This window comes from Silurus aristotelis (assembly GCF_946808225.1).
Source record: "Silurus aristotelis genome assembly, chromosome: 22".
Taxonomy (NCBI): Eukaryota; Metazoa; Chordata; class Actinopteri; order Siluriformes; family Siluridae; genus Silurus; species Silurus aristotelis.
In genome coordinates this window covers 3,232,881-3,255,382 of record NC_139595.1, presented here as the reverse complement: position 1 = coordinate 3,255,382, position 22,502 = coordinate 3,232,881, and the positions used below count along the sequence as shown (strand labels likewise).

Here is a 22,502-nt window from a genome sequence, read left to right as displayed (position 1 = left end):
GCATTAAAGAGGCATCAAAAGTCGAAAAAAGATGTGTTGAAAAAAACAGAAATGTGTGTTGGTATCATGACACATACACGTTTATGCAGTGTGTGTATGTGTGTGTTTCCACAAAGCTTCACGTTTCATAAAAGCAATTCATTAAAAGGCGACATGCAGAAATCGCTGCACGACACCGCTTTAAATCGGACCCCTTTCCAACCGCACACACACTATCAAACCCACGCAGCTTCATCCCCTACATCATTAGTGGAAAAAACGCTTTCGACAAGAAAAGTCACAGAGGTTACAGAAATGTAGCTCAACTACATTAAAGGTGCGTTTTTCTTTTCTTTTCTTTTTTTACGCTTTATAGAAAAAAAAGAAGCGTTGATGAACTGAAGAAAAGAAAAGAAGAAAGAAGAAAAGGCGTTGATGAACTGTATCTCTGTAACCGTGGCTCCGATGAGGCAAATCCGGCTGCCGGATTTGTACTAATTAAAACTTGTGTTGTAGTATTTTGGTTGCTGTAGCAACAGGTCGTTCAGAGCAACTTTCTGCAGCAGAAGCACACAGTCGGTGATGATACAGAGATGAAAAATGAGCTGCTATACAAAAATTACAAAAAAATGCATTTTAATGTAATAAGGTTTATGATCATTTTGTTAATTATGGAAGGAGTCTCCAGTGCCAGTAACTTTTGCAAAGATACAAAGAAAAACAGTTTGGTTTGTGCGTTTTGAGCATCCTTTTCCATATTTAGTTCTTGTTTGCTGTCATAATGACCTCCATTTTTCTGAGAAGATGTTCCACTAGGTTTTGTGGAGATTTGTGGCGATTTATTCAGAAACAAAAGTCTTAGTAAAGTCAGGTACTGATGTAGGTGAGGTAAAGAGGCCTGGGGTGCAGTCAGCATTCACATTTATTGCTCAATAGGGCTTTATAGCAGGCCCCTCAAGATCTTCCACACACTTCTAATCCATGTAAACCATATCTTCAAGGAGCTGGTTTTGTATACAGGCATTTTGTCATGCTGAAACACTTTTGGGTCTCGTAGTTCACAGGCAAATTTGACATACTGTACAATTGGGTGCCTCCAACTTTGTGGTAACAGTTTGGCTAAAACAACATCTGGCTGGAAAAGTCAGGTGTCCCAATACTTTTGTCCAAATAGTGTATATTGTTCTGTATTCTTTTATCCTTTATTATATAAAATGCAGTAGTCACCCAAATACCTTGTTCCAAAAAAACTAAATTACCAAAGTGTTGCATTTAAGGTGCATTTTGTTTTCAGTCAGGACACGTTCCAAAAGTTTCCTGGATGGCGTAGAGTTTCTGAATTAAGCAATTCAGAGAAATCAGCAGAAAGTGCAAAGTTAAAACTTTGACCACGGCTTTTTGTATACCGACTGATTAACGCATGACTATGGAAGCCTGTTTACGCTACATAAAAAAAAAAAAAAACATTCCCAAATTCCAACTTTATTTCTCGTAATTCCAACTTTATTTTTTCACAATTCCAACATTTTTCCCGCATTGCCAACCTTTTGTCTTGCAAGTCCGACTTTATTTTTTGTGCTTATGACTTTTCTCTTGCAATTCCGACTTTTCTTCTTGCAATTCTGACTTTACTTCTTACAATTCCGACTTTATTTCTCGCAATTCCGACTTTATTTCTCACAATTCCGACTTTATTTCTAACAACAAAGATGTAGCGGAGCTATCCCGTCTGCTCCTGCTTTAAAATTAGAATGTAATATGTACATAGCAGACAGGAGCTCATGCTACAATGGCTGCGTTTTCTCTGTCCAGGTACAAAAGAGAGCAGTTTGTGAAAACACTAACTAAAATAATCCATTATGATTTTATTTATTGTTTTACAGAACGGTCTATTGATTGTGGTGTAGTTAATTTTCAATATGTAAAGCTTTCTGGCACTACAGAGGGGGTGACGCTGCCTGAATGGCTAAAAAAGTCGAAATTGTGAGAAATAAAATCATTAGACAACTTATTTTTTTTATGTGCCGGAAACGGTCTTTGAAACATTATGAAAAATCTCTTTACACCACAAATATACACAAATACAGACTCTTTGTATAGTGTGTATGTCAGGATTGCAACCCTTAAGGGTGTGCTCTTGTTGGTAGCTCAGTGGTTAAGGCATTGAGCTTGGAAGGTCACAATTTCAAAATCCAGCACCACTCAGCTTTCACTGTTGGGCCCTTGAGCAAGGCCCTTATTCCTCAACTGTCATGCTAGGTGCCATGGTCCACTGTAATGTCAAGTTAGGATCATAGTCCCAGCAATCAACTATCGGTTTTGTTGTTTAATCAGCCCCGATAGTTGATTGCTGGAACTATCGTCTATTGGCAAAAATCCATGCCGATAGTTTTTCCGGGTTGCGTTAAACTGTATGAGAGCGGCCTCTAGAGGCAAATCACTGATGCCACTTGCTGTTTATTCATTCTGGATCTCATTGTTAATGTTTATTTGGAGTGTTACATTTTGTTTAAGTTTGAATGCATGTCATTTATTTCCTCAATATTTATTAATAGAATTCATACAATCATTTATTTCAAGTAGCAAATTTCCAAACTCAATACTCCTTTTTTTTTTTTATTCCTGTAATAAAATACTTTTTTACATAGAGTGTTTTTTTTATGTAAGACTATCGGCGAGTACGATCCAACCTAGCTTTCGGTTTCGGTAAAATCGGTAACCTCTAGTTCTTAATATCTCAAATCCTGTGCATGTTGAGTCTTGTGTTTGGTCCCATGATGATAATGATGCAAAACAAACAAAAATCTAAAGTCGAAAATTTACTGAGAGAAAGGAAAAGAACAACGGTTCCTGTGAAGGAAAAAAATTCCTGGTTAAAAACTCCCCATGTTTCTTATCTCCAAGAAGAAAATCTGGCAAAAAAAGAAGCTCAGGACTCTGGAAACTGTATGAGCAATGCAGGCAAAGCTTCTCCTTTCTCCTTAAATACAATACAGCACGATCATTATGCGTCTTCCTTCGAATTTACTCAGTTTTATACTAAACACTTATTAATTTCATTGAGTATTCTAATAGTGAGAAGCGTCATTTAATGCGTAAAGACACGGTTTCTTCAATTCGGTGTTACAAACAACTTTCTCCTTCATTTTCACATTCGTTTTGACAATCGAGCACAGAGGAGTTTATTAGAAAAGAATGTAGCGGAGACCTTGCAGCCTTGTCTCTGGCCTGTCCGCCCCGATGAGGACGCTTCATGAGTAGGAGCTCAGCACGCTCGGCTAAACCCAGCGGAGTGGGCCCTCCCCGTTACCATGGCGACGGTCAGCTGTTCGAAAATGCCACACTGTGTTAACGGGGGAAGTGTGAATCCAAATCGATCGTGTACACACACACACACACACACACACACATGGGTCATCAAACTGTACAACACATCCTCTCAATAAATTCAGTACAAAAGCCACATATATATATATATATATATAATAACTATAATACAAGTTTTTAAAATGTACTTCTATCTCTGTCTTTCTCTGTCTTTCTCTGTCTTTCTAGCGTTGTCTTTCTGTCTGTCCCTCTCTGTCTCTATCTCGCTGTCTCTGTCTCTTTCTTGCTGTCTCTCTCACTCTATGTCTCTCTCTTTGTTTCTCTCTCTCTCTCTCTCTCTCTTTCTCTCTCTCTCTCTCTCTCTCTCTCTCTCTCTCTGTCTTTTTCTCTCACTTTACAAACCGCTTTGTTTTTTGTTTCCTCAATGCCAAGTTCAGGAGAGATGTGTGCGATCAAAAGGTCTGGCACTTCTCATTCTGCGAGCCACCAGTTGCCATAGTGAGGTTGCCTTATGGTTAGAAAAATCCCCCAAGAAAACAAAAAAAGTAATAATAATAATTAGAGTTACATTCTTCAACACATTCAAAGACTAAATGCTCTGACATACATACACACACACTCTTACACAATATGAACAAAAGTATTCAGACACTTTTCAAGCCATATGTGCTGCTTCCCAAACTGTTACCACGAAGCTGGAGGCACATCATTAAAAAGAATGTCTTTGGATGCGGTAACAAAATTTTTCCTTGACTCTTCGACCCCCTGCTCTGAGGCATCTGAAGCCGTGCTTTCAAGAATCTTTCTTTCTTTCTTTCTTTCTTTCTTTCTTTCTTTCTTTCTTTCTTTCTTTCTTTCTTTCTTTCTTTCTTTCTTTCTTTCTTTCTTTCTTTCTTTCTTTCCTATTTGCTGTCAGATCTAACTTTTAGCAACATAAGGTAACAAATAAAATAAAATAATCTTAAAAATAAGATTTTGCTGTGATGTTAAACTCCTGTTCCAAAGCATTGACATTTCAAGGCTGCTTTCATAAAATGTAAAATACACATTTCCGATTAAAATAAACATTCACCATAAGAGCGCTTATATGTTTTCATTGTTGATTTTCATTGTAAGACTTAGATAAAGTGGAGAATCGCTGTACGAATAAACAGCTTGTTTCTATGGATATGATAAAGTAGTAGAAGGAGTGTATTAATATACTGAAACGTGTGATTTGCGTTGCAGGTGGAAAAATGGTCAGGTCTTCTCAACGAATCAAATACGAGGATTCATCAGCGACGTGATAACAGGAGCTTTATCGCTACCTCGAGTAGGAACTTGGCAAGCTCGTCCTGCCTCTGTTCCAGGTTTTGGATATTTAAAGCGGTTTTAACTCAGGAGTGTAAACTGGACAAAGAAAACATGCAGCATCTTCTGGTGAATCCAGCAAGCCTGGTCAAATTCTCTTTTTAGAAAAGAAACAAACAATTGAAATCCAAAAGCCAAGAAAACAAGTGGAACTGACCCAAACTTCATCCCAGAATACACATAATACTCCTATAACCCATTGCATTTGGGGTGGAAAAAGATATTTAAATGAAAAAATTAGTTTCAGTGGCTAGATACTGATCATTATTAGAATATTAGCTTTTAGCTAACATTTAGACAGACTGTAACCTGATGTTATGAAAAAAAGTCATGCTATGATGCCGAATATGTTATATCATTAATAATGCCCTTATTTAAATAAATATTTCCCAGGATAAATAATCAAGTTATACAGTATAGAAGCAGAAATAGTGTTTTCATGCACATGAAAAGCACAAGTCAACATGGGTTACATATATGAGGTGGATCGTCATCTTCGGGAAGAGGGTGAAGCCCGCAGGAGCCAAAGAAATGAGATCATGTGGGTTGTGCAGCCTTCCTGATCTCTCGTCATCTTGCACGTTGCGGCATCGCAGTGTGTCAAACGTATGTCTGCTCAAATGTCTCTGTGGCAGATTTGCCCCGTTTCATGTTGTTTCTTGTTGACCAGGATGAGATCGCAGATGTGGTAATGCATGTGGTCAGAAGAGCACCAGTTGCACAGCTCCTGATGTGCACATGACGACGTCTTTAGCACACTGACTTATGAAGGTCGGTGTTACCTGTGACTGTGCGTGCGGCCTTGTGCTGCTATTTGTTGGTGTGCTACAAAACTAGCCTCGAATCTTTATGATGCCACCTGGTACAAATTATATAGACATTAATGTTAAGACATCTGACTTCTCCAGCCAATATGTGGTTTTTCCCCAAATTGTTAACACAAACAAATTGTATGGGACGTCTTTGGGAAATTGGGAAATTTTCCCTTCACTTTGTACTAGGAGACCCAAAACTCGTCCAACATGACGATATGCACAAAGCCATCTCCATAAAGATACGCTTTAAATGGCTTGGAGGGGAAGATCTCCTGCTATAAAGCTCTGACTCTCAACCCTATTTTTTTATTATTTGGGATGAATATGACTGCTGACTGCACCATTTGCCTCCTCACCTCATCTAGATCAGTACCTGACTATTATTTGTGGGTAAATGAGCACAAATGACCTGCCCGTGTAAGTTCATAGTGAAGGTGTAACAGTGATATGTGCACTCAAATATGTCAACTAACGTTAAAAAAAGAAAAATTGATGCAGAATGTAGAGATATCCAGATTCAAATCCAGATCCAGATCCTCTCTCAGTCATGAACATTTGTGCGCTGTCCTTCGCATATCCACCTCAGATGTTCATCCTGACTTCAGTGCACTTGTTCAAGCCCAAAACAGGCCAAAACAGTGTGTATTTAGATAGATAGATAGATAGATAGATAGATAGATAGATAGATAGATAGATAGATAGACAGACAGACAGACAGACAGACAGACAGACAGACAGACAGACAGACAGACAGACAGACAGACAGACAGACAGACAGACAGATAGATAGATAGATAGATAGATAGATAGATAGATAGATAGATAGATAGATAGATAGATAGATAGGCCCTTCTCTAGTAGCTTACATCATGTACATACTGTATGGCTGAACCAATTAGAAAACATGATCTCTGAACACATCTGGCATGTAGATAAAAATTTACTTTCCAGCCACGATTCCTAGAAAAACTGCTGTATCACAAAAGTCACAATTTAACGAAAAAAAACAAAAAAAAACACGCTGCTTAAATTCAGCTGCTAAAACGTCACACTGTTTCATAAAACCACTGTGGCACACGGGTCATAGTTAAAAGGTAAAGCGAGCTTCTCTACCACTTTTATCTGCACATTACAGTGGTTGGCAGCGCTGTGACCGGTCTCAGTGTTTGCGTGGGCAGAAGAACGGGTGATTAAAAAAGTCGTGCGAGAGCAGCCGATGGTGTAGGTTCGCATGAAAAAGATGTTTTCCAAGCTTTCGGTTTTGACTAATGAACTATGAACAGTTTGCATATCATGCAGGCGTACATTATTTAAGAAAATTGGTTTGACCAACATCAAAAATGTATTCATAAATTTTGCATTATACAGAAGCATTCGCAATGTATCGAAAGTATGGTATAGCGACGTCGTGTAAATAAATAAAAAATTTAAAACGCCTGCATCAGTTCTCAGATGGATACGGTTTCCTAAGGAAATGCAGTAATCCATTTCTACTGACTGTGTGGGAAAATATTCTTAAACGGTGTGTCGGCTGAAATACAGTCCCTTACTGAATAAAATACATGTTGGATTAAATAAACAAAAAAGTTTAATTTGGGAAAAATATTCTCAGGACAAACTGATACAACAGACAAATATAGGACAAATATAGACAAGACAATATTTAATAAAGGAATTTGAAGAATAGAGTGAGTGCCATTACTTTTGCATTGGTCGAAATATAATCGAACAAATAAACAAAAGAAAACGAGCAAATCTAGTAGTAGTTCTACTTCTGATAATACATCGATACGTAAATAAATAAATCACATTAATTTGTTATTATTATTATTATTATTATTATTATTATTATTATTATATTTGTTGTTATTTTTGTTATTCTTCTTGTTCCAAACAAATACTCATTGCAGAATATATCACAAAACAACAAAAATGTCATTTACACACATTAATTTAAATCAGTTTTATATTAATGTGGAAATTTCAATTATTGATTGCTCACTTTATCCTTTTATAGGTTTTTTTTTTTTTCTTTTTCAAATCCAGATTTACAATCTTTTTTCTCTCACTGTCTCTCACTCGGTTACTCTCGCTCTGTTTCTCTCACTTTATCTCTTTTTTTCTCATCGAGTCTCACACTGTTATTCTCACTCTGTCTCTCATTTTTTATATTTTTCCCTCATTGTTTCTCACTCTGTTTCTTTTACTCTATCTCTCACTCTGTCTCTCACATTAACTCTTTTTCTCTCACTGTCGCTCACTTCATCTCTTTTTCTCTCATTGATTCTCACACTGTTTCTCTCACTCTGTTATTCTTACTCTGTCTCTCATTTTTTCCATTTTTCTCTCATTGTTTCTCAATCTGTTTATCTTACTCTCTTTTTTCCACACTGTTTCTTTTACTATCTGTTTATTGGTTTAACTCACTCTGTTTCTCTCTCTCTCTCTTTCGCTCTCTCTCTCTCTCTCTTTTGCTCTCTCTCTCTCTCTCTTCATGACTCTTACCGATAGTGAAGCTGAATCCATCGATGCTGAACGTCGCACTCCTCCCTTTCTTAAGTCCCTGTTTCCTGCCGCTGTGCTCCGTCATTCCCTCCTTCCTCCTCTCTCCTCTCCCTCAGGCCAGTGTCGAAGCTCTGCAAGCTCAGGCTTCACACTAATTTACACGCTCACGCACCACAGACAGCGCTGTGATGCGGAGTGGAGCGTCTGCCAGAGGTGCCAGAGGGTTGCCGTGTGTGTGTGAGACCTTCGGGGTGAAGTTTTGTAGAGGCAGCTTTCTTTTCTTTCTCTGTCTCTCTCTCTCTCTCTCTCTCTCTCTCTCTCTCTCTCTCTCATCCTCCTCCTCCTCCGTAATCCACCTCCTTCCTCTCTCAGTGCTGGCCTTGCCTCACACTCTCTACATTATTCTCTTTCTCTCTCACTCTCTCTTTTCTTCTCTCTTTGTGTATCACACTTTCTGTTACTTACACACACAGACACACACACAGCATTGTTCTGAATTATGCCTATTTCCCCAGATAATGGCAGACTGTGTAATTTTTGTTTCATTTGTGTTTCAATTGCCAACACAAAGGCTGTCATTTTTGACTTACGATGAAAAGAGAGAGACAGAAAGACAACCAGGCAGACTTTCAGAGAGAGAGAGAGAGAGAGAGAGAGAGAGAGACAGACAGACAGACAGACAGACAGACAGACAGACAGACAGACAGACAGACAGACAGACAGACAGACTGGATAGACACCCAGGCAAACAGAGACACAAGCAGAGCGACAACAATACAGACAGGCAGAGAGACAAAGAGAACAAAGAAAAAGAGAGACAGGCAGAAAGACAGAAAGACAGCCTGAGAGATGGACAGGCAGTGAGACAGGAAGATAAACCAGACAGACAAGCAGAGAGTCAGAAAGACAGTCAGGCAAACTGGCAAGGAGACAGAAAGACTGACAGGCAAACAGACAGCCAGGCAGACTTGCAAATAGACAGACAGACAGACAGACAGACAGACAGACAGACAGACAGACAGACAGACAGACAGACAGACAGACAGACAGACAGACAGACAGACAGACAGACAGACAGACAATTAAATGCTGTGCTTTTATTTTGCTTTGATACTTTCTCCACTTAAACCAGAAAACTTGAAACAAAAAAAAACAAACAGATTTTTTGTGTGTGTGTGTGTGTGTGTGTGTGTGTGTGTGTGTGTGTGTGTGTGTGTGTGTGTGTGTGTGTGTGTGTTTGTGTGTGTGTGTGTGTTTGTGTGTGTGTGTGGGTGTCAGATCATTGTCTGGAGACCATGGCGAGAAAATTTACACACACACACACACACACACACACACACACACACACACACACACACACACACACACACACAAACACACACCCACACACACCCACACAAACACACATGGGAAACCTGTTAATGCACCAGTTGAATCTGCGCACTTATAAATTCTGAGACCTGGAAGACGCCGTCCCTGGAGAAAATGTGTTCGAAGTAAATTTCTTTCTTCACCCAAAGCGGTAAATAATGTCATATTTCAAACCTGAGAAATTCTCGAATCTGATTGGTCAGAAGGTATCGATTAATTTCCTGTTGTAGAACTTTTACAGGAAAAAGTCTTCAGCACAGTTTTTTCGACGAAAGGAACAACAGTTTAAAGATAATATAACGTAAGCGGTAACGGGAAGCGTCAGGTTGCCAAGTAATCCCATAACCCTCAAACTAACGATACATGAAAAGTACTGCTGTTCGGCGATATATCGTCATCATCATCAGACCATTTCATTCGACTGCTAATATAATGGCAATAGAATAGCATAATAATTTAACACATCCTTTCAAATTTCAATTATTAAGAATATATAGACTTTGAAATTATGTCAAAAATGTGATTTCTTAAATAAATAAAACCTATATACAATGCTTATCAAAAAAATGTGGAGACACCTGGTCTTTTAAAGTTGCATGTTCCTTTTGTTTCTATGCAACAAACTAAGCAATCTAACGGTATAAACATTAACATTAATGTAAAAAAAACAAAAATATGCATAGTATCAAAAGAACCATCAAATTAATGCTAAAGATTTTAGCAAATAACATGCAGTTTCTTAGCCAGAGAATGTCAAAACTAATCTTCATAAAAATAGCTAACTTATAATGTACACTGTATAATGTACAGTATTATTTTAGCTAACTGTTCGCTTAACATACTAAGAGGTTTATTAGCCAGATAACCAACAAGCTAATAGTATGATTATAGCTAACAAATAACATGCAGTTTCTTAGCCAGCTAATCTTGTGGAACATAGCTATAATGAATAATGTATTGTGAAGTTTATAAACCTTAAATATTTATGAGAACTAATTAAGTAACCAGGAAACTAGCTAATGGACAAAATATTATGAAGTTTATTAGCCAGGAAGTTCACATGCTAAGTAACATGTGCTGTGTATAAGCCCAGGAACCTACAAGCTAATCTTCATTTTAGCTAATAGCTTAACATTCAAAGAATTTAAATAAGCCAGAGAACATAGTCATTTTCATTGCAATTGCTAACTACGAGTACATTATGAAGTTTACAGTGTGGAGACACCACGTCTTTTAGGGTTTTTTTGAGAGACAAATGCATTTTTCTTTTGTTTCTATGCAACAAACTGAGAAATGTAACGGTATATAAGTTTACGTTGTCCAAACAAATATATAAAAGTACAGAGCTACAATTTTATTCTTATTGAAAAATCCTCCATTAGCATTAATAACAGCTTTACACACTTTCGGCATCTGAACAGTTTGTTTCTCCAAACAATAATACAACGGCAACTTCGGACTCCAGGTGAAAGTTGAAGAAACGATAAAACTTTTTGTTTTTAAACTCTGTCTATCTCTCCGTCTCCCTCACTCTCTCTCTCGTTCTGGAAAACCCGAAGCTTGACTGGCCAACTTGCAGTGTTGTAGCTCCCCATATCACAAATCAAAGAAAATAATACAATTTTATCACAAACCAGAGCATTCTGTCGTCACCCCGCTTTTATGCGCGCACCAGTTCTTTTAGACAGCTGTGTTATTTGCCCAGTTGTTTTTTGCAGTAGATGTCTGTCACCAGGCAACAGCTCGAGGTTTTTATCTGGGATGGAGATGGAGAGTCGGATTAACGGGAGGGGAAAAAAACCCGAACCGATAGATAACAAAGCACTGTTCTTCTTTTCGATATAGTTCAGAGCCTGCGCAATGAGTGAGACAGCTGAAGCTGAATGAGGAGGGAGAGACATTAAAGCAGTGTGTGCAAACCAGATTCATTCCTCTCTATTATGTATACACCCTCTATATAAAGGTTTGAAGGTTAGGGGTTATGGGTAAGTGTTGGAGTTAGGAATTAAGGTTAAGGTTTAAGGGTCAGGGTTCAGGTTAAGGTTAGTAAATAGGGATTAGGAATTGGGGTTAGAACCTAAAGTTAGAGGTAGATTTAGCAATTAGGGTATGAGATTAAGGGGCAGAGTTTATGCTTAGGAACTAGGTTTAGGCCTTAAAGCTAGGGATAGGGTTATTAATTGGGTAAGGGTTTAAGGGTCAGGGGTTAGGGTGAGAAATTAGGGTTAGGGCTTAGGGGATAGGGGTTAGCAATTGGGGTTGGGTCTTAAAGACCAAGGGTTAATGTTTAAAATTAGGATTAGGTTTAAAGGTGAGAAATTAGGATTAGGTTTTAAGGATCTGAGGTTAGGGTTAAAAATAAGGGTTATGCCTTAAGGATTATATTTGAGGTCTTTTAGTTTGGGGTAGGGTTTAGTGTTAAGGGGCAGGGGTAATGGTTAAAAATAAGAATTTAATCTTAGGAAATATAGTTAGGTTATATTTAAAGGCTGGGATTAGGAGTTGGGTTAAATTTTAAGGGTCAACGTTTATTATGATTATGAATTAGGGGGTTAGGAGTTAGGGTTTAAGGTTTGGGGTAGGTTTAAGAATTAAGGTTAGGACTTAGTGTTAGAATTAGGGTTAAGGTTTAGAGCTTAAGGTTAGGAGTTAGGGTAAGGGCTCAGGATTAAAATAAGCGCTAGGGCTCAAGGTTAGAGGTAGAATAAAAAGAAAAAAGGATTTGCAATATGTTCGAAATTATAATTAGGGTTTAAATTTAAAAATTAGGATTAGGTCTTAAGGATCAGGGGTAGAAATTATGATTATGGTTTAAAGTTTGTGTTTAGATCTTACAATTAGGGCTTGGGTTTAAGGGTTTAGGTGTTATGATTAAAAATTTGGGATTGGTTTTAAGCATTATGGTTAGGTCTTAAAGGTTAGGATTAGGAATTGGGTTAAGGTTTAAGGGTCAAGGGTTAGGATTATGAATTAGGGTTTAGGGGATAGGAGTTAGGGTTAGTGTTTAAGGTTAGGAGTTAGGGTTGGGGTTTAAATAAGGGTAAGAGCTTAAGGTTAGAGGTAGAGTTACAATTTCAGGTTAGGGCTTCATGTTAGAAATTATGAATAGGGTTTAAGGATCAGGGTTTAGGGTTGAAGATTAGGAATTAGTTTAATTGTTATTGGTCAAGGGTTAGTTTTATGAATTAGGGTTATGGTTCGGATTTAGGGTTAGGGCTTAAGAGTTGGGTTAGGGTTAAGATTTTTGGTTAGGGTTTAAGGTTTGTCAGAGGGTAAGGAATTAATGTTAGGTCCTAGGATTAAAATTAGGTTTACGGTTTAAGGGGCAGAGATTACAGATGCCTGTTTTTTTTGGATCTTCCAAATCTACAAATATACCTGGGTACAAAAACAAGTCCAAGGTCAGGAATAGTCGTCTTCAAGTCTTAAGGGGATTGTTGACAGGTTGCTGTGGTACATGAGGAACTGGTAGAAAAATAACACACTTTATGGTGGTAATAGTGTGGGACCACATCATTGTAATGTATTGTACTCACATTCCAAAAAACACCACACATCAGTTCAAGCAACATTGTAAGCAGCTGTATTTGAAAAGTCAAAACCAGAAAGCCATTTCCTAAATGTCCAACATGAATTTAGACAGCATGGGCTTTCCCAAAATGTGCATCTACAAGACACTCAAACAATCAATACAAACTTTATGCATTATCACCCACTAGACCGATCTAAAACAGTTCATTAATAATCCGTATCAGACCATGACGCACCTTGGAATCCCCTTCAATCCACCCCTCGTCTCCTCTTCCGTACACCACCTCAGCCTGAAGGAGCAATAAAAACCATGTGACACTGTGTTGACTCTGATGGCAAACACTGGAGGATACACAAGCTCATTAACGTCTCCTCCAACTCGAGGTGCGAATGGAAAGCATGAGAGCGTCTTCGGCTACGCCTTGTGCCTCTCGGCAGTTTCCGTGGAGACAGGGCAAAGTAATTAAGGGAGTGCGAGCGGCCAGGGAGCGCGTGTATTCCCAGAGTATGGCCTCATTAGAGGGACATTTAAGGTAATGTCGGAGATGTTTCCAGCGCACAGGAAACACAATGGCTTTGCCAATCGCTGGCATCATGAGTGCTTCCACTTAAAAAGGGTTGTCTGAGGTTAGACAAGGCAAAGCCAAGGGCACTTTAAGGTTCTCAAGGTGAAATAGTTGGGACGCAGTTTCAATCAAACCTCATGTCAAATTGAGATCTTTGAAGACCTTTAAAAATTGTTTGAGAGCTTTGATATGATTCCGAAGGATGACGTATTTCATAATAGCATATTAAAGTGATTGGCTGCTTTATGAGAAAGTTTCTAGAGGAGCTCTGTTTACAAGAAAGTACACTATTTATCTACGTTTATACCCTATCACCTTCCACAGCAATACAGCGCTCCCAGCATTCCTGCCACTTCTGGAATGTGTCCTGGAATTCTTTTTGCTTCATCTCAAGCACCTTCTGCCATTCGCGCAATGGCGTCAAAATGGTGGGTGCAGAAATGGGTTCTTGTGAATTGCAGATTTTTTTGGTCAATCTGTTTGGCTGGTTTTCATTTTTCCTCCGCTTCATCCCACAAACAGTTAATTAAGATATGATACAGAAAATTCCTTGAATTTAAACATTTATGAAACAACACAAGCCTCTCTCACTAACAATACAGTTCCACAAAGTTACTGGCAATCTTTTTCCAAATGTATATGGATATGAAGCCCGGGACACACCATACTGACGGACAGTTTGTGTCGGGGTTTTAAGCCTCGGTCGGCTTTAGTCTTGTTTCCTCACTGTTGGCTCTGGTCGGACCACGCCAGCTGTTTTCAGCCATTTCTGTATGTTGAATCAGCAGCGGAAAAAGAAAGAGAACTCCGATTGACAATTTAGCACACGCGAAAGAAATGAGAAGAAAACCCGGAACACGCTTGTTGTCATTCTTCCTCTTGTTTTTATAACTCAGGAGACAAGATTGAAAGAAGCTTCACGGGTTCGTAAGTAACGATCACGGGCAGAGTAAACACTGCTTGCTTTATACAGTATATTTACAGTATTGCCACCTGGTGGTATTGGACAGTTATGTTCCCTCACGCAAGAGCCGAATGAACATGCAGGGTTTGGTGAGTCAGATGCTCCTGCCTAATAATCGGCCTAATTTCCAGTACAATCAGTCGCATATACACATATATCTTGACCAAGTAAGTAAGAGTAAGACACACTCCCAGTGGCAGGATGCAAACTCTGAATTGATTTGGACAAAAAGCTGCTGCTAAATTTGAATGATTTCGAAATAAAACTGTGAATATCTTTTCTATAGATTATGCCTTAAAACGCATTTTGCTTTCAGGGGTAGTGTCTTAGGATTTTACTGTGTGTTTCATAGAACCTGACGTTCTGCAGATTTCATCTCAAATCACTCGACAAGCAATCACGGCAAGTGACAACGCCTACTGAAACCGAGTCTGTTCCAATCAGGATCAAACCTACGCAGTTTCTGAACGCCACGTACACACGCCATTTCCTTTATTATTAGAATCGTTTTCTGATTGCCGTGTTTTTCGAAGTCCTCGACTCCTCACCGTTGGTTCCGCATTCACAGGAACTCATTTCAGAACTGAGCCGGATAAAAAGTGACTGATAGCTCATGCATTAGGGAAAAAAAGCAGATAATTGAAAGCATTTATTGATGTAATCTGAAATAGCTTTTGACAGTTGGCAGGCAGGAGGCGTTTCCCACATGTAATATATTCCAATGACTTGATTTTCATTTGTCAGACACATTTATTTTTCAAATCAAATTAGCAAGACATTTTTTTTTTATATTTTTTGTATATTTTTAGGCCTTGTCTTGGTTCTCACATTGCAAATATTCTGCAAATAAATGCACTAAATAATGCAACAACTGCATTCATTAGTCAGAAAAACAGAAACTATGCCAAACAAAACTACAACCCTAATTCCAAAAAAATTGGGATGTAATGTAAAATGCAACTATTTTAAAATCTAATCGAATTTTAGGGATAAGAGAAGATAGAAAACATATACAATGTTTAAAATTAGAAAAGGTATCATTGAAAAGAAAAAATAAGGTCGTTTTGCTGGCTGCAGACCGTTTGCTAAAGTTTTGGGAGAGGACTGTTGTCCCATATGTGTCTGATACCGGATTCTAGCTGCTCGACAGTTCTGGGTGTTCTTTGTTGTGTTTTTCATTTCATGATCCGCCAAATGTTTTCAAATGGTGAAAGGTCTAGACTGCAGGCAGGGTATAGTAGAATACGCAGTATGCAGTTAGCATTGTCTTGCTCAAATATGTAAGACCTTCCCTGAAAAAGACGTTTTCTGGATGGAAGCATTTGTTTGGTGAATTGGGGTTGTATAAATCATAATATAATTCAATAATAATTACCACTTTTCTTATTGTTCAACTTTTTCTGCAACAGAGTCAAAGTGGTTTTTTGTTGCAGTCGAATACTGGAGTTCTTAATATTCTAATAGAAGCAACCAATTTTATTTTTCATTACTTCATGTACCCGAGTGTGACTCCTCTTGCTTGGAGGAAAGTTTATTGTCCTCATCAGGGTCTTTATAGATGTTCTAGGAAGCACTTCAGAGCAATTTTTATTTTCACAGTACCGACCATTAAATCATAAAAGAAAGAGAAATTTTAAAGTGGATTAATATTCTAGGTTCTGGATCTACCACAAAACTGACCCAAGGTGGTTACTGATGATGAGCTGATGAATGTCAAATACTATAAATGTGTGCCATTCACATTTTATTCAGAATTTCACTGGAAACATTTTTTTTAAATGAACATGGCACATCAGTCCTATGAATGGTTTTAAATTATTTTATTTCATGAAGGGTGCCAATAATTCTGTTTTGACTCTACGGACTCTGTTTTGACTCAAGGATCTCCATGAACCTGTTATGACCTTAAAACTGATTTTGACCAAGAGTATTAGATTTAGGATCAGGATAATTATTTTATATTTTAAATACTATTATAGTTTTTTTTTATTATTATTATTATTATTATTATTATTATTATTTATATTTAAAAAAAATGTATGCAATATTTTTAATAAATTTTACATTATATAAAATTTGAAGACACTATTTTTCCATATTATAAATAATATTTGTTTTTATATATTTTTATATTTTTATATTTTAAATAATAATGAAATATATTTCTATATTTCTTTTTTTTATAAAGAAAAAGTAGCGCAACATATATGTGAGATTTATATTTTCATTTGTTTATATTTTAGTAATATTAAAGTGGATGCAATATAGTTTTATATTTCTTTTTTCTTTTACTCTTTTTATTTTAAAGTATAAAAAAGTTAACACAGTGCATATTTTTGAATTTAACTAATCTTAAAGTTAATGCGATCATTTTGCATATTTTTAGTTTAACTAATATAAATCTTAGTGCAATATATGTTTTATGTTAAAATTTCTATAAATCTAAACTAATATAAAAGTTTATGCACTACTTTTAAAAAAAAAGAATTGAAAGAAATATATTAGTATATTGAAGATCTGAATGTTGTGGTGCGTGATCTCCTTGACAGCACATTTTTATTATGTGTAACAGAACACATCAGCGATCGTGACACTCAGAAATTTCTAACCTGATCTATAAGAGGTGATCTAATGAGCCAAACGAGCTGTCGCTTATTTTAGAAGAACATCCAACTCGTTCGTTAAGACTTAGCCGTGGTTGGTGTCTCCCTTACCCACGAGTCCCTGTGGAGCAGCAGGTGAGAGTCGAGGTGAGCCAGTTTGCATGTGAAGGAGCTGAGAGAAGCCCGGCAGGGGTCGTCACCGGCCCATGGCCATGGTAACGGCGGAACAAGGGGCCTCGGGAGGCGATATTTTCGTCCCCCTCATGGGGCTGCACTTCCTTTGGAGAGCGAGCGGGGAGGAAAGCGTGAGTACAGGAGAGGGCCAGGATGTACGCGAGAGACGGAGTGAGGGAAGAAAGGGGATGGAAAGAGTGCAAAACAGGTGGAACCTGCCTCCCAGTGAACAGGACGAAGATAATAAAGGAAAAAAGGAAGAGAGAAACAAACTTTAGTTGTAATTATTTTATAAACTGAAAGGGAACAGTGGAATTTATAGATACAGGCAGATAATTACAGTGGAAAGCGGCAAAAAATACCTATGTAAAGGCAAATTCATTCTTTTTGCATCTTTTCACGTTTTCCTAAAGTAGTGAAGCTGTATGAAGCTCTTAAATTCTGCTCTTTGACTCGAGATCATGTCTCACCATGTCTCACAATTAAGTACCAGAGGAACGTCTAACCGTGCACAGCATACAAACTGCACATGCACACATTGGAATCTATCTTATCATGAGTCGATATTTAGAAAGGGTCGTATGGAACATCCAGTTTAGTCTCATATCAACAAATACAGATGTTCTGAGTGCTGGCTCTCGTCTTCAAGCAACCAATAGAAAAATGCCACAGACTTACACAGTCACACTCATGAGAAAGCTCGACATATAAAATATATGTGATGGAGAAGGATCAACAATGCACAGAAGTTTTTTTTTTTATATCCACTGGAAAACAATTTTGTTAAGAGACATATAAAACAAATCTAAAATAATAAAGAAATGTATGCAATAATTAAATTTATATTGAAAGAAAAGTTAACACAATAAATCTTTTTTAATCTTTTTTTATTATATATAAATGCCAGGGCAATATATTTTATATATAAATTATTTAAAAAATATATAAACATTTTTGCATGTATTTGTATTTTTTAAAATGAAATAAAAAGTTAACACAATTATTTTTACAATTTTTTTCTACATTTTTTATTTGAATAAATAAACAAAATAAACAAAATTGTTTTTCTTTTTCTTTTTTCTTTTTTAATAAAATGTATATATTAATTTACATTTATTTTATAGAATTTTTAACTGTTTATATTAAAATATAATTTTTTATATATTTATATTATCAATTTTTTTTATATAGTTCACAATTTTTTTATTTATACAACTAATTATTATTTTAAATGAGTTAAGGCAATGTTTTAAATCTTTTTGATTAAAAAATAATATGTAAAGTTGATGCAACTTTAATTTTTTTTTTTGTCGTATTTTAAATCAAATATAACAATGTGATTTTTATTGTTTCATTATTTAAAGTTTAAACAATATTTGTTTACTTTTTTATATTTGGAAGAATATAAAAGTTTTCCTTGGATCAAAGGTTTCTGCTTTTTTTTTGTGTGTGTGTATTCTCATGAACCTATTTTCTGTTTTGCTCCACTAATCACAGAAGCAAAACAAAGTGGTTTTCTTCGATTGGGGGTCTGTCGTTAGAGGATCTTCATCGCCGGGGCAGATATCGTGTTGTACTTTGTACACAATCCAGTACTAATGTTGGAACCCCACCGTGCTGACACGGGTCGATTGGAAGTCCGAGCACGTCGTGTGTGTTTGCTGGGTCTTTGATACAGGCTCGTGTACAGAGACTGATGCTGCTGTGATCAGCGAGCTGTTATTCTAACATCAAAGAGCTTTTTCTCTGCAACTTTAGAGACGTGCAGCACGCGTGCGCAGAATCAGCCTTCAAAGCGACGCGTCCCTTTTTTCCCAATCCGTTTCCTATTTATTGTTCCACAATGAGCTCCTGTGAAGCCTTTTTTTTCCCTCCCCCTCCACAAGTGCCTGCACCATGGCTGCTGTTACACCCAGGATCGTCAGCAGAGATGCTGTGAAGCGTCTCAGACCCTAATGTATAGAACCAAAGCTGACAATCTGTATGTAATTCATGATAATCCATTATAGCACTTTATAGCAACGTCATGCTATGATGCATTATGATTAGAAATGCAAAGCAGGAGAGCACTAGAACTGGGTGATCAGATGATAATATATTATACAATGCACACTGTATGGACAAAAGTATTGGGACACCTGACTTTTCCAGCCATATGTGGTTTTTCCCCGAACTGTACCACAATATTAGATGCATGCAATTGTGTAGGACCTCTGTGGATGGAGTTGCATGAAATTTTCCCTTTACTTGAACTACAAAAACCTGTTCCAGCATGACAATGCCCCTGTGCACAAAAGCCAGTTCCATGAAGATCTGCTTTGCACGGTTCGGAAGTGTGTGGAAGATCTAAAACTCTATTGAACAGTGAATGTGAACGCTGAGTGTAACTCTAGGCCTCCTCACCTCACCTACATCGGTACCTGACTTTACTGACAGCCTGGTGGTTAAATGAGCACAAATCTCCACAAAATCTAGTGGAACATCTTCCCATAAAGTGGAGGTGATTCTAACAGAAAATGGGACTACATGGAATATTCAAAAAACACATACAGACAGTATACATACATAACAGAAGAACTTGTGTAAGATGGAGAACAGATGTTAGAAGACTGTCTCATCCCTACAGTCAAACATGGAGGTGGAAGCTCAATGGTTCTTAATTGTTGTTTTGGAGCAGGGAAAGATGGAGAATTATTCCGGGTGAAAGGAACCAACATGGCAACCATTCCATACTTCAACAACATACAATTCCGTCTGGTTTGCGACTCACTGAACCCGACCCGAACCGAATCATACGTCCAAACTCTGTAAGCGTTTTATATAGAGAGCAGAGTGATATCTGTCATAGAATGACCTGCTCAGTCACAGCGCCCAAATCCTACTAGTAAAGAACATCTGGCAGGTTTGGAGAAAGGATGCGAACAATGTGTGAAGCTGTTGTTCATGCTACAGGTGGATTTTTCTATAAAAAAATAAAGTGTAACCTGTACATTTATATATTTTTTTGGTCAAAGTAAATTCCATTAAATGACATAGTTTGATGTATAGAAACAAAAGGAAAATGCATGTGTGTCTCTCAAAACCCCTTAAAAGACCAGGTTTCCACAAACCTTTTGACAAAAATACATGTTCACCACCATTTAGTATTATATTAAAAAGTACACAAAATGCACGATATCCCAGGCAAAAATATCGTTAGCTTGTTTATCACGGTATAATGCAAAATCATCATATCGCACAGCCGTGTTACTTTGTTACTTAATGCACTTTAGATATTATTTACAAACAATTCTGGTGGGGGAAAAAACGGATGCACGCACACACACACACACACACACACACACACACACTGGAACTGAAAACTGACCACAGAATTATGTTTCTATCTTGGAGATAAATATAAGTAATTTTTATTTATTAAAAAAAACGCGGATTAACTCTTCTGAACGAAAATGCGTGTGTGTGTGTGTGTGTGTGTGTGTGTGTGTGTGTGTGTGTGTGCGTGCGCGCGTGCACTCACCGGCCGGTGCGGTGCTCAACGTTTGCGCCGCGGCGCCTCCGCCGTCCTGCGCGTGCGGCACCTCGCACGCTGACGCCTTGGCACGCGCCTTTTTCGCGCGCCGGCCCGGAAACACTCCGCGGACGCTCGTGCGCCGCGCGCAATCCGAGTCTTCATTCTGGTTTGGGTCTGGGTTCGGGTCCTGGTTCGCCTCTCGCTGCGGCTCCGAGCCCACTTTGACCAGAGTGTTCCGGGTTCTGCTCAGAGCCGACGTGACCGAACCCATCCCTGGTACCGGTGGCGCGCGCGACTAATAAAAAAAGAAGCCTAACGCCTGCTGCTCACACTGCGTGCATCCTGATGCAGGTGGGCTGATGACCGACAACTTCCTGTTTCACTCCGTGAAACCGGCCCTGGTTTCCTCCATCGTGTCGTTTCCCTTCCCCTTATCCGTGTGCGCGCGCGAGACTGAACCGGCGAACCAGAGCAGCCGTCACGAGCCAAAAGTTCTCCCGTGGTGTGTGTGTGTGTGTGTGTGTGTGTAGCCGAGCGCGTGACGTCATGACAACTTTTGAGCAGCAGGGGAATCCCGCGTGGGGCGATTCGCGGACAAGAAAGTCCCAAAGCGTGTTTTTTTCCCTGAACTTTCACGTGTGCAACAGTCACCAATTACACAGAGAATAACGTGTTCATTAGTGCAGCAGCACCACGTGACCACGAGTCCGAGGGAAAAAGGTGTCCTTTCTTTCTTTATTTCTTTCAAGGTTATATGAATAAGATCTGAATCTTTCTTTCTTTCTTTCTTTCTTTCTTTCTTTCTTTCTTTCTTTCTTTCTTTCTTTCTTTCTATTTTTTCTTTAAAGTTTATAAGTAGATAAGTTTAAGATTTGTTCCTTTCTGTTCTTTCTTTCATTCTTCCTTTCAAGGTCATAAGTGGAAAAGTCTAAATAGTCTTTCTTTCATTTTCAAGTCATTTTTTCTTTCATGGTTATAAGTAGATCAGTCTTAAGATTTGTTCCTGTCTTTTCTTTTTCTTTCAATGTTATAAGTAATATATAAAGTTAGGTCTAAGATTTTTCTTTTCTTTCTTTTTCTTTCTTTCTTTCTTTCTTTCTTTCTTTCTTTCTTTCTTTCTTTCTTTCTTTCTTATGTGTGTTTATTTGTTTGTTTTGATGTTTGTATGTGTGTAAATGTCTTTATCTGGAGTGTTTATGCTTTACATGAGGTGTTCCGTTCTGCTTGATGACACTCAACATGTGAGAACATGTTGTACTTGAGTGGAAACCGGTGTCGGGTGTCCAGGGAATTCTCAGGCTGGTCCAGAGCATAAACAAAACAGTGCCTAACACAAACTAATCACCATCATCCAGCACCATCCACCTTTATCCAGCACCATCCACCTTCATCCAGCACCATTCACCTCCATCCAGCAGTATCCATCTTTATCCATCACCATCCACCTCCATCCAGCATCATCCACCTGCATCCAGCACCATTCACCTTCATCCAACATCATCCACCTTCATTCAGCAGTATCCACCCTCATCCAGCATCATCCACCTTCATCCAGCAGTATGTACCTTCATCCAGCACCATCCACCTTCATCCAGCACCATCCACCTTCATTCAGCACCATTCACCTCCATCCAGCAGTATGTACCTTCATCCAGCACCATCCATCTTCATCCAGCATCATCCACCTTCATCCAGAATTATCCATCTTCATCCAGCACTATCCACCTTCATCCAGCAGTATCTATCTTCATCCAGCACCATCCACCTTCATGCAGCACTATTCACCATCATCCAGCATCACCC

The 22,502-nt window shown here is 38.2% G+C and overlaps 1 protein-coding gene and 1 long non-coding RNA gene across 5 annotated transcripts in view; both read right to left on the bottom strand.

Moving 5' to 3' along the window:
- The window catches only part of pde1cb (phosphodiesterase 1C, calmodulin-dependent b), a 97,135-nt gene extending 75,973 nt beyond the window's left edge, over window positions 1-21,162 (bottom strand). For 2 of the 4 annotated variants that reach the window (XR_014530813.1, XM_083525283.1), the window contains exon 1: window positions 7,977-8,432. Coding sequence is in view for 3 of the 4 variants with exons in the window: in XM_083525283.1 (XP_083381409.1) it covers window positions 7,977-8,061 (85 nt within the window). In the remaining variant the exon portion in view is untranslated. Of the gene's footprint in view, window positions 1-213; window positions 251-7,976; window positions 8,433-20,705 lie in introns of those variants that run through there. The other 2 variants (XM_083525282.1, XM_083525284.1) reach the window with 2 other exon arrangements.
- A 542-nt stretch (window positions 21,163-21,704) lies between these two features.
- On the bottom strand, window positions 21,705-22,475 carry LOC310717883. The gene is made up of 3 exons (XR_014530993.1): window positions 22,425-22,475; window positions 22,285-22,304; window positions 21,705-22,064 (listed from the first exon to the last, which is right to left on the bottom strand). It is a non-coding gene; the product is annotated as an uncharacterized lncRNA (long non-coding RNA).
- Window positions 22,476-22,502: the final 27 nt, after the last annotated feature.